Source organism: Ranitomeya variabilis, chromosome 3, assembly GCF_051348905.1.
Source record: "Ranitomeya variabilis isolate aRanVar5 chromosome 3, aRanVar5.hap1, whole genome shotgun sequence".
Lineage (NCBI taxonomy): Eukaryota > Metazoa > Chordata > Amphibia > Anura > Dendrobatidae > Ranitomeya > Ranitomeya variabilis.
In genome coordinates this window covers 453,087,651-453,104,082 of record NC_135234.1, presented here as the reverse complement: position 1 = coordinate 453,104,082, position 16,432 = coordinate 453,087,651, and the positions used below count along the sequence as shown (strand labels likewise).

At 41.3% G+C, this 16,432-nt stretch overlaps 1 protein-coding gene across 1 annotated transcript in view; it reads right to left on the bottom strand.

The window, feature by feature from the left end:
• Nucleotides 1-2,583: 2,583 nt before the first annotated feature.
• The window catches only part of LOC143816334 (transmembrane gamma-carboxyglutamic acid protein 1-like), a 44,072-nt gene continuing 30,223 nt past the window's right edge, over nucleotides 2,584-16,432 (bottom strand). Inside the window, exons 4-5 of the mRNA XM_077296570.1 lie at nucleotides 6,437-6,597; nucleotides 2,584-4,130 (exon numbers count right to left, since the gene is read on the bottom strand). Of these exons, the coding sequence (XP_077152685.1) occupies nucleotides 3,624-4,130; nucleotides 6,437-6,597 (668 nt within the window). The 3' untranslated portion in view covers nucleotides 2,584-3,623. The remainder of the gene's footprint in view (nucleotides 4,131-6,436; nucleotides 6,598-16,432) is intronic.

Genomic DNA, 16,432 nt, shown 5'->3' with positions numbered 1-16,432 from the left:
AATGCCTTTACCCTCACATCACCCCTCGAGGGAAGCTTTACGCGAGTCAGGAGTGCTTCTTTGGCTTCCACACAGGTTCTGTTTAGCTCCTTACACTTTACATCAATTTTGGTTTGATTTTCCTTAGTTAGAGCTTTCAATTATTTTAGTACAGGGTTGTGCTTGTATTTTCTTTGTATCCTTACCCTCACTTCGGTTCTTGTTTATTGTTATTTTGAGAAATGTCTGGACTCTACTACCAGAACATAGGATATTTATCCTATATGTGAATGTTCATTTATTACGTGTATTGTCTTATTGAAGCAGTGAACATATAGCGTATATACTCGAGTATAAGCCGAGATTTTCAGCCCATTTTTTGGGGCTGAAAGTGCCCCTCTCGGCTTATACTCGAGTCATGGTCGGCGGGGGGGGGGGGGGGGGGGGTCAGCAGGTGAGGGGGAGTGACGACCGTCACATACTCACCTGCTCCTGGCTTGGTTCCTGCTTGTCCCAAGGTCTCCGACGCTGGCAGCTTCTTCCCCTGTTCAGCCGTCAGGTGGTACAGCTCATTAAAGTAATGAGTATGGACTCCTCTCCCATAGGGGTGGAACCACATATTCATTACTCTAATGAGCGGTACCAGTGACCACTGAACAGAGGAAGAAGCTGCTGGCTCCGGAGACCATCTGTCCGGGAGAAGCTGCAAGGGACCGCGCCAGGAGCAGGTGAGTATTTCATATTCACCTTTCCTCGTTCCACCGCCGCCCTGTCTTCCGCATCCTCTGCAGTGACTGTTCAGGTCAGATGGCGCAATGACGTACTAGTGTGCGCGCCGCCCTCTGCCTGAACAGTCACTGCGGAGAGACGGGACGCTGAGGAGCAGCGGGCAGCGACGAGAGGTATGTCAATTTTTTTTTTTTTTTTTTTTTATTGCAGCAGCACTACATGTGGCACATTTTTATATGGAGCATCTTATGGGGCCTTAAAGAACTGTATGGAGCATTATATATGGCACATTGTTATATGGAGCATCTTATGGGGCCATAATGAACTGTATGGAGCATTATATGTGGCACATTGTTATATGGAGCATCTTATGGGGCCATAATGAACTGTATGGAGCATTATATGTGGCACATTTTTATATGGAGCATCTTATGGGGCCATAATCAGCATTTGTGCAGCATTATATGGGGCATATTTTAATATTGAGCATCTTAAGGAGCCCATCAAATTTTATGGAGCATTATATGGGGCGTATATTTTGTATGGAGCATCTTAGGCTAGGTTCACATTGCGTTAGGGCAATCCGTTTAGCGCTAGCGGATTGCGCTAACGCAATGTATTTGTAGGGGCCGCGTTTAGGGGTCGCGCTAACGTCCCCGCTCTCGCAGATCCCCGATCTGCGAGAGCGGGGAACGGACCTCGGGCGCGCCGCGGACGCTGCAAGCAGCGTCCGAGGCGCGCCACAAAAGAACGGCACATCGCTAGCGCGAGCCGAAAAAGGCACGCGCTAGCGATGCGCTTCAGGCTGAAAACATTGCTGTCAATGGGTGCGCTAACGGACCCGTTGCACGGCGTTAATTGCGACATTTTCGCCGTGCAACGCTGTCCGTTAGCGATCACCCACTAACGCAATGTGAACCTAGCCTTATGGAGCCCATCATGAACTGTATGGAGCATTATATGGGGCTCCTGATTCAATATGGATATTCAAAAACACAACCTACTGATGTCTCAATTAATTTTACTGTTATTGGTATCTATTTTTATTTTTGACATTTACCGGTAGCTGCTGCATTTTCCACCCTAGGCTTATACTCGAGTCATTAAGTTTTCCCAGTTTTTTGTTGCAAAATTAGGGGTCTCGGCTTATACTCGAGTATATACGGTACCCCTGTGATTATTGCACACCTCTTTCACCAATCAACATTTGTTTTGTTGATAATTCTTTATCCTTACACTGAATTTTTTCAGTAACCTCTCATGAGTATTAGTAGATATAAAAACCTCACTTATGTCTAGAATTTTATTTCACAACTTATTTATGTTGTTCTGATTACATACCTCTGGAGATTAATTATTACCCTCCCTCCTTGTTTTTCTGTTCCAATTTCGTAAATACATTTTTGGTGTGTTTATCCATTTATATTTTATTATAAATGTATCTGGAGGCTCCTTGTGTGGCTCACGCCTTTGACACTCTCCTTTTAGACTTTATCAGGTCTTGAAATTTATGAAATATTAATTGATTTGTATTCACTGTTGGCCAATAAGCCTATATTTCTATAGGTTTTGTGATTATTATGGGAGAGCCCTTGATGATCTTGGTCTATTAGGTATTTATAGAAGAACTATTGGTGCAATTTCCTTAATCCTTGTCATTTATCATTTTATGAGATTACTAAAACGAGAGCAGGCAGGCATGAATCCCCAATAAGGTGGGTGCAGTTCACTGGATGAAGAGTTTATGGATTAAAAGGTCTTACCCATCATACTTGTCCAGTAATCCAACAAGTTTGTTTATTATGATGTTGGGCCAACCCTTTACCATTGAGTAATTTACATGAGTTTATTAATCAATTTGGATTGGTCCGAATTCAGGGATAAGAAAAAATATTTATTTTATATCACAAAGGAGCTGAATATTTTCAGAAGATATATTTTTATTGTAAGTGAAAACCTTAGAATTAAATTTTTCTTCCTAACAAAGCAAAAACTACGGTAACTTAAAAAAGAAGATCCAGTCTCTCAATATGAACTTGGCTTACCTCATTATTTAAAATAATTCACCCTATGCGTCCAAATCTGATAACAGTAGAAACGTTATGTCACAAATAGAACATAAACATTGTTACTTGTAGACAAGAGTGTGACCTGAGGCATTTCTTAAAAATATATTGCACTTTCAAATAATACACCAAAAGTTAGGCACAAAAGTAAAAAATTTAAAAAATTCACACTATATTAAAAAAATCATAAAACTGCATATGAGGTTAATAGTAGTGATGATCTTAAGTGCTCTTTACTCAAACTTGCACAGAGTATTGCGGGTGCTCGAGTGACATGTCCGAGTTCCCCACGGCCGAATGTTTCGCAGCTGTTAGACTGCCACAAAACATGCAGGGATTGCCCATGTTTGTCAGGCAATCCCCCGCATGTTTCGTTGTTTTGTGGCTGTCTAACAGCCGCAAAACATGAGTGCGGGGACTCGAACAGGTCGAACAGAACCCGGGATACTTTATGCATACCAGAGCACCCTAGGCAAATTCTAGTAACGAGCAACAGCACTCATCATTAGTTAATAGTGGTTAATTTGCAATACTAGTATCACCCACAAGGGACAGAATTATTGCAAAAAAAATGCAATAGTGCATGAAAAATTATACAGATTACAGGCATCTTAATTTAATGGAGGCAGATTAATTCATTAGGATCCTGCAGTAGAATATCTAAAGCGTTAACAGTCCATTTTTTTGCCACTTCTCTCCACATGTCCTCTAAAAAAAACCAAAAAACACAAAAGTCAAATTTTGCACAAAGGCAAATAATACTGTGCTCATAAAACTTTGCTTATAAATTCTTCATCTGCAATAAAAAAAAAAAAAAAAAAAAGAAAAATGTGTGCTAATAAGAGTCAGTTACTTGACATTGGCAAGCTCACGAGGTATCGTGACGACAGAGGCACATGTGGCTATTTCTTCATATTGTGGAGGAGGTTCCAGTGGGTTCTGCTGCGGCTCAATCACCCTTATGCCCCTCTCGCCAGTGGCTTCCTCATAAGATGGGGGAGGGTCACAGTTTGATAATCCAGCGGATAACGTATCTGAACGTATATCATAATCTAAGACCCCAGTAGGGTGCCCTGCCCTAAATGCATCTTCCACAGTACAGAGTACATTGGAACGCTGCTGGCTTCTCATGTCATGGTCAGGTCCTGCCTCTGTATTGTTCTCTCGCACTCCTCTGGGTGCGTAGGCAGTCCGACGACGTGCCTTCTTCTTGAATACACACCTCCATACCAATAAGAGCACCAAAAGGACCACAAATAGTACTGTGACCAAAGGGAAGGCAAGGTAAAAGGGATACCAGCTGCTGTCCGTGTTAGAGTTCTCGTGGTCACTGGTATATTCTTTCCAAAATTCTTTCTATAAAAGAAAAAAAAAAAATTGCTAAATATATACATATACACACAAACATTAATAATCTTATTTACCAGACCGGAACTTCTCCTCTGATGACACTGTTACATCAAAGGACCACTGCAGCCAACCAGATTGACTGCAGCCTTTCAACAGTCTGCCAGAGCAGATACTGTTCCAGGAGGTTAGCATGATTTTTACTTTTTATTTACTATGGAATCTTTAGCTATTTGAAGGGAATCTGAAAGCAGATTTTTGCCATTTAAAGAATCACTCCTCCTCCTCCCATCAAAGTTTTTATCCTCTTGATATATTGCAGTCATCATTATTATACAGCACTGTGCACTTACAATTGCTCATTTTGCCTTTCTAATCAGCTAATTCTTCTCTTTTCTCTGCCCCATGTAGAAACAGGAAGTCTCTTTTCCCTGCATTTATTATTCTCCTTTTCACTTCCTGATCCAGCTGCTCCCTCCTCCACCCCCTGCCAGGGACTTTTGCAGTGACGTCTGACTCGTACAGGGAAAATTGACCTCCCGTTACTAAATAGAGCTTTGAAGGATTCAGCTAGTCAGTTTTTAATCACCTGATGTCATACACCTAATGGAAATCAGAAGAATTGTAAGGACACAGTGCTATATAACACGATGATTATATAACCTGGTGATGGCAATATATATCAATATTTATTTATTGAGATTCTTTAATCTGAGAGCGGCAAAAAAAAAAAACTTGCTGTAATTTTACTAGTGTTCAAAAAGAGTTTATCACTGCAGGACAAGGTGTCACATGCCAGATAGTACAGGTATTGCGTAACCACCCCCAGCAATGGCTGGCAGCTTGATGACAATGTACACTGTACACAGGAGGCTGCCGATCAATCATGTGGGTGGGTTATACACAGCTCAGCATTTGAGCACTGCTAGGGTTATACACCGCCCAGAATTCTGAGCACTGCTACATCTACAGCAGAGAAAACAGGGATTTTAATCAAAACTGCCCCAAGCAATACAGTAAGTGATACATTACTGGAATCAGGGTCTCTGCCCCTGCATCATGCCGTCCTCAAATTCCATAGCAAAAATCTGCTGACAGATTCCTTTTACGGGACTGTTCGGTAGTTCACAACCTTTTATAATCCCTATATTAATACATTGTGTAATGTCATACAAGACTCCGTGTCCTGAACAAAGTTAATCATTATGGCCAATTGTTAAAGCCCTCCATTGGACTTTCAGCTTAATGTGTAGCTCCAGTGTGGAAAAGCTAGAAAAGATAAAAAGAAATGCTAGTTTTGCACTCATTTACATTCAACGTTCTGGGAAATGTCAAATATGTGGTCAGTAACCTAGACAACAAGCTGTACACTATAAAATTATCAATTCCTCTTGTTATAGGATTTTTAATAAGGGGTAAAGTGCTTGTTTTTACAAAGCGCTTTGCAATTTTACCCATTTATGAACTTCAAATAATGCTTTAATCACTGCTAAAGTATATTGAATAGAAAAGGTTGTTTGTTACCTAATAACCACAAGGTGGAGCTGTTGTAAAACAGAAGTTCATTGACCAGTAAAGCTTTGTGTTCTGCTTATTAATGTCTAATCTTGTTTTCGTCCTGGGAGATTTTGGGTTTTTGTGCCTTTACTTTTTGCTCCCAGTTTTCTAAGAGCTATAACTTTATATTTCAGTTAACATAGCCATACGAGGGCTTGCTTTTGCAAGAATAGTTGTAGTTTTGAATGACACCATTCATTTTACCATATAATTTACTGAGAAACTGTAATTTATTTTTTTTTAGGTGCTGCAAAATGGTGCCAAAACTATATTTCAACAATGTTTGGGTTTTGCTTTTATGCTGTACATTGTGTTGCAAAAACAATCCAATGATGTGGTTCTTCCAAACCAGTACGATGGTGACTGTGCCAACTTAAAGGCCCCGATTCTTCAAGACCGGTGATGTTCATGCCAGTCTTGATGAGGGCGTAGGCTGAGAGTCAGACGCTCCCGATTCATTAATAGGTGTACTTGTCAGGAGCGCCTGATAAGTGGCGTTTGCCTAGCCCCAAATCTTACTCCAGTCAGGAACTGGAGTAACATTTCTGGATTAAAGAATGCCGCTGCTCTTGAATTAAGATGCGTTGTGGTGTCACTCCCACATCCTGCCTATTTTGGCAGTGGTGGGTGAAACTGGTGTGAAAAAAACTGAAGTTGCAACATTTATGCAATATATATTATACACATACAAAACACGTGAAAGCTTCGAAGGTCAGCACTAGATAGAGAACAATCAATATTAACAGTACTGAACTTACAGTCCTCTCATCATTTTCAAATGCCTCTCTTGCTTCTTCATAGCTGCATAATTCCTCCCTGCATTCCCGCTCAATGTTTCCTTGCTTTATCTCCTCCAGGAAACTGTTTGCTCTTGGAAAACGCTTTAAAACGGTGTTTGCTTCATCTTCAGACAGAAACACTAAAAACAAAAAATAAGTTTATTTCATCTAATATATAAAGCTGAATGTGTGTATGTATGTGTGTATGTATGTGTATGTGTATGTCCGGGATTGGCATCTGAACCGTCGCAGCTACAGCCACAAAATTTTGCACAGTCACACGTCTGGACCCCGAGAGTGTCATAGGCTATGTTGTGAGGTGAAATTTTAACCCCGCACTTTCCAATTCACCAAACAATTTTGCCCCTATCTACATAATGGGGAAAAAATGAAAGGAAAAGTGTTGGAGGCAAATTTACAGCTGCCAGATGTGAACAAGGGGGACTTAAAGAATGAGAGCGATGGCGCCAAAGAGTATATACTGTACAGTTGCTAAGGTGGGGCCCCGACATGGGATAATCACCATACACGGGGATATGAACACACACAAAATGCGCCACACACTACCACGTGCTCGAACACATATACCACACATACACCAACCTCGCCACATAAAAGTTGAAACACAAAAGTCGCCGCTCAAAACTCGCCACGCGCAAAACTCTCCACATGCAAAACTCGCCACACGTGCAAAACTCACCTCATAGAAAACTCGCCACACACAAAACTTGCACACGCGGAAAAATTGCCACATGCACAAAAGTTGCAACACATGCAAAAGTTGCCTCACACAAAACTTGCACATACTCAAAAGGCACCACACATAAAACTCGCCACGCGCAAAACTCTCCACATGCAAAACTTGCCACGCGCAAAACTCGCCATGCGCAAAACTTGCTGCACACAACTTGCTACACTAACCTGTCACATGCAACTCGACACACAAAAAGTTGCTACACGCATGTCGCCACACAAAACTCAACACACACAACTTGACACACGAAACTCGCCCTAAAACACACACAAGTCTGGTATTATCCTTCAAAAATAAAAATCTGATTAATAAGCAGACAAACTACAAGAGCAACAAATGTACCATATAGGAATCCGGCAGCTGTCAGTCACATGACCTGTCTATTATGTGTATGTGTGAGGTAATATATACTGCCAGCGGGGAGGGCTTCCTGTTGGCTGGGGATTTATCAGGCTGCCAATTTAGCTTACAAATACTGAGGTAAAAATACTGACCAAATAACGTGTGAACGAGGTCTAATACAGGAGGAGATGACATACAGATATATACTATATACAGGAGAGATGACACACAGGTATATACTATATACAGGAGGAGATGACACAGGTATATACTATATACAGGAGCAGATTACCTACAGGTATATAGTATATACAGGAGGAGATGACATACAGGTATATACTATTTACAGGGGAGATGACACAGAGGTATATACTATATACAGGAGGAGATGACACACAGATATATACTATTTACAGGGGAGATGACAGAGGTATATACTATATACAGGAGGAGATGACACACAGATATATACTATTTACAGGGGAGATGACACAGAGGTATATACTATATACAGGAGGAGATGACACACAGATATATACTATATACAAGAGGAGATGACACACAGGTATATACTATTTACAGGGGAGATGACACAGAGGTATATACTATATACAGGAGGAGATGACACACAGATATATACTATATACAGGAGAGATGACACACAGGTATATACTATATACAGGAGGAGATGACACAGGTATATACTATATACAGGAGCAGATTACCTACAGGTATATAGTATATACAGGAGGAGATGACATACAGGTATATGCTATGTATAGGAGGAGATGACATACAGGTATATACTATATACAGGAGATGACACATATATACTATATATAGGTGAGATGACACAGGTATATACTATATACAGGAGGAGATGACATACAGGTATATACTATATATAGGAGGAGATGACATACAGGTATATACTATATACAGGGGAGATGACACACAGCAGGTATATACTATATACAGGGGAGATGACATACAGGTATATACTATATACAGGAGATGACATACAGGTGTATACTATATATAAGGGAGATGACAAACATGTATATACTGAGGTGAAAATGAGAGGTGTGAGGTGAAAATGAAAAGGTTTGAGTGCAAAATGAGAGGAGTGAGGGAAAATAGTGGAGTGATCGGAAAATGACAGATGTGAGGTCGAAATGACAAGTGTTAGGGGGGAATGAGAGGAGTGAGGGGGAAAATAAGAGGAGTGAGGGGGAAAATGAGAGGTGTGAGGGAGAAAATGAGAGATGTGAGGGGGAAAATGAAAGATGTGATGGGGAAAATGAGAGGCGTGATGGGAAAATAAGAGAAGTGAGGTGCTATAACTAACCACAGATATTTATTATGCCCAGGCAACGCCGGGCTCTTCAGCTAGTATGAAATATATAGTAAAAGAACCCTTACCCCATCCATCTTTTTTTTTACATTACTAAATAATATAAACATTAAGGGTATGTGCACATGTTCAGTTTTTTCGCGATAAAAACGCTATAAAAACGCATACATATGCATCCTATCATTTAGAATGCATTCCAATGATGGGTTTTTTTCGCGAAAAAAACGCACCGTGGTAAAAAAAAAAAGCAGCATGTTCATTAATTTTGCGGATTTTTCGCGTTTTTCCCGCTATTTTAATGCATTGGGAAAAACTGCGAAAAAACACGTAAAAACGCGGAAAAAATGCACAAAAAAAACGCAAACAAAACGCATGCGGATTTCTGGCAGAAATGTCCAGGTTTTGTCAGGAAATTTCTGAAAGAAATCCTGACGTGTGCACATAGCCTAAGAGGAATTTGTCAGCAGGTTTTTGCTATGTAAGGGTATGTGTCCACATTCAGGTTTGCTTCAGGCTTTGGTCAGGATTTTATGCAGGTAAAATCCTGACCAAAAATGCACCTGAGGTCACTGGCAGGTCACCTGCGGTGTTCCTGCGTGTTTTGCTCATTGTAGCAACATGCTGCGTTCTGAAAAAACGCAACGCATGTGCGTTTTTGTGGGAAAAACGCATGCGTTTTTTAATGCACAGTGGAGACGGGATTTCATTAAATCCCCTCCACTATGCTGTAACATCTGGACGCAGCGCTTTTGACGCTGCGGCTCAGCGCTGCGTCAAAAACGCAGCGTTTCCTGAACGTGGACACATACCCTAAGATGAGGACAGCCAGAGGTAGGGGGTAAAACACAGAATTCAGCGATGTGTCACTTATCAAGCTGTGTGCTGTTTACTTACAATGAATGTATTATCACTAGGACATTATCATTGCTGTGACTAGCTGGAAACTGGTCTGGTCTGTGATAAGCAGCTCACCGTCAGCAGACTATGTAAATACAAAGCCTGGTGTGGGCGGAGTTAGATTTAGCATGAAGCAGAGCTCAGAAAACTAGGAACTTTGTCACAACTGCAGCACCCAGTAAACCAAGTGATACATTGCAGGAATCAGAGTCTCTTTGCCTACATTACACTCATCTAAAATCTGGTAGCAAAAACCTGCTGACAGATTGCCTTGAAATGATACGAATAACTACGTGGAAAATATTTTTATTGGTCGTTTGCTTTTTAATCCCTTCCCAACATGGCCAATTCCCATTTTTTCATTTTAGTTTTGCCTCCCTTCTTCAAAAGCCATAACTTTTTATGTTTCTGTCCACATAGACTTATGAGGGCTTGTTTTTTTGAAAGACTACATTAATTTTACCACATGTACTGGAAAACAATTTCAAGTGATGTGACAATTTGTGGCAAAATGAACAGGTAATATGGCGCACTTAAAAAGAAATTAATCTAATATATGGGTCTTTGCTCCTAAATTATGCTGCTCTCAGATTAGGTAGCAAAAAAACCTGGTGACAGACCACCTTTAAACAGTAAAGAGGCTTACTGCCAGACATTCTGGTAAAGTGTTGGAGATATAATTAAAATCTACTAGAATTAAACTAAAGATGGCATAAAAAATATGAAGTCGCGGGTAGATTATATGTAGAATTGACCTTGCACAGTTGACACTAAGGGTACCGTCACACATTGAAATTTCCATCGCTACGACGTTACGATTCGTGACGTTCTAGCGACATCGTTACGATATCGCTGTGTCTGACACGCTACTGCGATCAGACACCCTGCTGAGAATCGTACGTCGTAGCAGATCGTTTGGAACTTTCTTTCGTCGCTTGATCACCCGCTGACATCGCTGGATCGTTGTGTGTGACAGCGATCCAGCGATGTCTTCGCTTGTAACCAGGGTAAACATCGGGTAACTAAGCGCAGGGCCGCGCTTAGTAACCCGATGTTTACCCTGGTTACAAGCGTAAACGTAAAAAAACAAACCGTGCATACTCACCCGTCGGTGTCCTTCAGGTCCCTTGCCGTCTGCTTCCTGCTCTGACTAGTGCCGGCCGGAAAGTGAGAGCAGAGCGCAGCGGTGCTGCGATCTGCTCTCACTGTACGGCTGCACTCAGAGCAGGAAGCAGACGGCAAGGGACCTGAAGGACACCGACGGGTGAGTATGTACTGTTTGTTTTTTTACGTTTACGCTGGTAACCAGGGTAAACATCGGGTTACTAAGCGCGGCCCTGCGCTTAGTTACCCGATGTTTACCCTGGTTACCCGGGGACTTCGGCATCGCTCCAGCGCCGTGATTGCAACGTGTGACCGCAGTCTACGACGCTGGAGCGATGATTATACGACGCTGCGACGTCACGAATCGTGCCGTCGCAGCGATGAAAATTTCAATGTGTGACGGTACCCTAATGCTTAAGGACAATGGCTCCTGTTTCCAGTACATCACTCAGATTGTGCATTCTTCTGTAGCGAGCGTTATCACCAGCCGCTGACCTCACAGAGGAAATTCCATAGCTAAAGATAACAGAGTTGGACTGTTTCTTGGCAGGAGGTAGCCGCACATGAGGAGGACAATGCGGCTATAGACAATGTGAAGGTAACATTTTAACAAAACTAAAATGATTCATAAGAAAATTTTTTAGCAGTGGTACATTTCGTCCAAAATCCTTAAAAGAAAATCAGTGTGTGTTTGATCAACCCAAGACTGCCATTCTGCACACCTACATATTAAAGTATAAAGCAGTGATCAGCATTACAGTAGTAGGAATAAAGCCAAAATGAAACCAGTGTAACCTAAGAAGTAGGTTACAGGCAAACCACCTTAGGCAGCGCTCAGAAGACCACCTATGCTTTTCTCCTGATTTCAGTTAGACAGCTGCATGTCAGGCCATAACTTGATAACACATACAGCTCTCCTCCTGACATACTGGCCAAGCTCTTCTCCTGACATACTGGCCAAGCTCCTCTCCTTTATTGCCAGGCATTACTTTCCCCCTCCTGATCATCTTATGGGTTGAGAACAACTTAAAAAGTTTCAAAACACCCCAAAAATGTTGACATTTTTATTTTGTGGTGGTGGAACTTACAAAACGACATTACAAAGAACTGAAAGAGTAAAAGGAAAAAAAAAATCACCAGTCCTCTAAACTGGAAGTAAAAAAGCAGAGTTCCCCATCCACAAACAAGCAATCAACCTGTACAGTGCTAGGTGGGAGTGGTGTTATTGGTAATGCCACTGGACTCCACAATGGAAAAGTTTCTAGATTTCTCATTTCATTTTACCAGTCAGAGTGCATCCTCTTCTATTCAGGAAACACTCAATTGGGAAACAATACATAATTTAGAGAGCATTTTTAGAATTTTGAGAAAGTGTTGAGAAAGTGTTGGCACCTGTTCACTCGGATTTATTCATAGTAAATAGATAAACTTAAAAGCTTCTATAACAGTTTAAAAAAAAAAAAAAAGTTATGTTCTCGACTGGAATCAAATGTCCTTGATAGCCATATACTTCTAGAAGTATTATACTCTGATTTCTGCAGTCAGGCCATTTCAGAAAGCATCATGTTACTTCTCTGCTAAATCAGCAAACCTTCAGGGAACAATCAGAGGACAAGAGTACATTTCTAACCTCTTATATACATACAAAAATACAGCTTTTCCTTTTAAAGGGAAACCAGAGTCAGAAAATGACCTATTGCTTTAAACACTTTGTGTTGCAGAATCTAAAAAAATGCTGACATTTTCTCCATATTACAATTGTTCCTAAAGAAAACCCAAAACAAACAAAAAAAACCCCACAAAATTAGTAATCTTACAATTGGCCTCTGGTCTTTTTTAGACTTCTACTTCTTGGCCTTTCAGGAACAGTTTTTAGCAAGGCTCCAATTACCGTATTAACCATGGTTACAATGACAGATTGTGATATGAAGAATAATAACCCATTGCCAAAAACATTAGAAAATACACATTTACAGACAAAGACCTGAGTTAAACAATTGTTCATTTTCTTTTGCCTGGCTGCATGATTGCGACTGGTATAGTATGCCCTGAAAAGTTCTGGCATTTAGAGATAATATACTATGAAGATCGGGCACTGCTTCTCTCCCAGTGTTGCTAGAGGCAATTGACAGATCTTCCTATGTACAAATGAGGGAGGCATCTGTAAATCACCAACTACGGCATTGGGAAGAGCCGGCTGTGGGCCGTGCCTGACCAAGCTGTGATTTGTGCTGCCTGTGGCTTGGACAGCATAACCCGCCTTACAGGTTCCCTTTAAGATATACTGTTCAGAGAAATAATTAAAACAATTTGGGCATCATTGAGGCTGTTCAAGTCTGGTCATTATTATCCAAATGATGAAAGGTCTACTTCCAAGAACAAGAAGTTACCACCTACCCACTTCTATCTCAGAGGAGATCTCACCTGCAAAATCCACACCGTTTGCCAGAACAGGGCATTGTGGACATGTCTGAATGGAGTGCCAGTGCGCATGCTCGACCGCCCATAGTTCCGTGATATCTGAATAGCATGGCGGTCGAGCATGCGCACTGCCACGCCATACAGAGACGGGACAAAACTGCAGTAACGAGATGGAACCCTGATGGAGCTAGAGAGTGTAATGACATAAATGGAGTTCAACTAGAATGTGATCCGCTAAGTTTTCATGCCAGTCTAAATAGATGGGAGGGTAGGTTAAAAAAAAAAAAAATAATAAATCATAAACAGACTCCATGTGAACTTTGTTTCATTGCACTCTATGGCGTCATCAGCTGTTCTCTCCGAATCTCAGTTTTTGGCGAATCAAATGGAATTCCTGGTTAAGTCACAGACTTATTAAATAAGGCTAGGTGCACATTGCGTTAGGGCGATCCGTTTAACGGATCCATTACTTAGCGGCACTAACACAATGTAATGCGCTCATAGACTTCAATTAGCGTAACACATCCTAACGCATGTCAAAATCTGCATGCATTGGCGATGGTCCGTTACTTTGTGACGCACCTTTGAACGAGGACTACCGTGTTTTCGGGTACGTTATGGCGAACGCACAGCGATCAGAAGCGTTGAACTCTACTGCTAACGCATGCAACCATACGTTAAAGCAGGCGTTAGCGCGATCGCAAAAAATAAGACAATTTGGGACACATCGTTAGCGCATCCGTTTAAAGGATCCGTTAAACGGAATGTCCCAACGCGATGTGAACCTAGCCTTAGTCTGGTGCGAACGGGGGCCTTATTATTTACAAATTCAGGAAAAAAAAAAAAACCTACAGAGCCCAATATGCATGCACATTTTTCATGCAAGTATCCAGTCCCCTACAGGCGCTGCTCACACAGGCAGATCCATACTAGTTCTGCATGTAGGAACTCCTGTAGGACAGGGTTTGTCCCACATAGCCATTTACAGCATTATTCCCTGTTACATAATTACATCCATATTAGTACACACACGACTACAATTCTTTATAACGAAAATTGTTAGGACCTCGTGTCTGAATATCCTTTTGTTAGAACTGAAAAGAGGATTTGACACTCGACAGTTGTCCAGGAGGTGGTCACTACAACGCTGCCATTCATGGCTGGCACGTGTCTTCTGATGAATTGCATTTTGTCTGGTAGAATGATCCCCCGAGGCTTATCACATCCCATCTGCCCAGAGTGATACAGCACTTTGTGTGCCAGCAATGAGAGCCAGCTTCCAGGTCTATTGACTGCCAGCCATTGTCAGGTGAGACCATGGAGCTGGTACATTCTCTACAGCAGACCACACAGTCTGCTCCCTCACCTAGCAATGAATGGTGCCGATTATCTACCGTCAGCCATTAACTCGTCTTCACTTGTTGACAAAAGTAGAAGTACTTTCTCTAATTTTAATTGAGAAAAATAAAATATTTTTCTAAAGTCAATTAGAAGAAACTTGTCATGTTGAAAATAGTAGCTGAGATGCAGGTAGGATAGAAATACATTTTTAAAGGAAAGATATCAGTTCATTTTGCATTATATTTCAATCCCTGGTGTTTGCATGCATAAGTCCACTTGGCGGTCCTATTCAGTCTTCTCTGTATGACTCTGCACAGAGAGAGAGCTGTCAATCAGTAAGTAGGCCCATCCGCTGGGCTCATGTATACAAACTCCAGGGATTTCAATGAATAAAATAGAAGTTATACTGAAACGGTTTCAACAAGCCTACCTACATAATTGTGCTCAGCTTCTCCATCTCTATACCATGCTGTCCACAGATCTGATTGCATATACAGTGCGACAAGTTGTACTGCACAATTATAGTGAACGAGCGTACCCATTGCATGATAATCATTAAGGCTAAACAGGTTGCAGTTCACCCAATGAATGCTCGCTCGTCAGGTGAAATGACTTTGTGCAACACACAAAAGATCATAGTTCTTGGCAGCTCATTGTCCTATGTAAACAGGACATGTGCTGCCGAAAACAATGGCAGCCTATGGCGACATTCACGTATTTGGTCAGTATTTTACCTCAGTATTTGTAACCAAAACCAGGAGTGGGTGATAAATACAGAAGTGGTGACGTGTTTCTATTACACTTTTCCTCCGATTGTTCCTCTCCTGGTTTTGGCCTATAAATACTGAGGTAAAATACTGACCAAATAGTGAACGTGTGAATATAGCCTATTACTGATCGTTCAGTGTACACTTGAAGCACGGTTTGCCTGTGTAGTCAGGCTATTAAACCAATGCCAGTCGGTAAATATGTACCTTTATTATCCTAATAAAGAAAAAGTCTGTTTCAAGGACTGAGGTATTAATGACTTTTGCTTCATACACAAGAAAAATGCTATAGACTCACTTGACTGAAGGGATTTTGAGGAGATTATCAAGCTACTTAATGGATCATTTTTATTTCTATATTCCGCAGCATTTCAGAGAGTACATAAACTACATGTTACTCGGTAATGTTTTATCTTGTTTGTACGACGCTTATGAAGAAAAGGGAGGGACCTGCTCGCAGGTTTACAGTCTATGGATTTCTACAGACAAATACAGCACAGTGATATCTGGAGAGAAGGCCTTAATGCAGATCTTAAAGGGAATCTGTCACCTCATTTTTCGCATATAAGCTGTGGCCACCGCCATTAGGGGCTTATCTACAGTATTCTGTAATGCTGTAGATAAGCCCCCTTTATAGCACTGGTAACAATATACCAAATTTACTTTCAAGACAAGGGATCACTATGGGTCAAGAGAAGTGGCACTTGGAAGTGCATTGTGCAAATAATAAATATGGCAATAACCCCCTCACGCCGCAGCCCATTTTGGGGTTTCTGTTTCTTGCTCCCCTGCTTCCCAGAGACATACCGTATATACTCGAGTATAAGCCGACCCGAGTATAAGCCGACCCCCCTAATTTTGCCACAAAAAACCTTGGAAAACTTAATGACTCGAGTATAAGCCTAGGGTGGGAAACGCAGCAGCTACCGGTAAATGTCAAAAGTAAAAATAGATACCAATAAAAGTAAAATTAATTGAGACATCAGTAGGTTAAG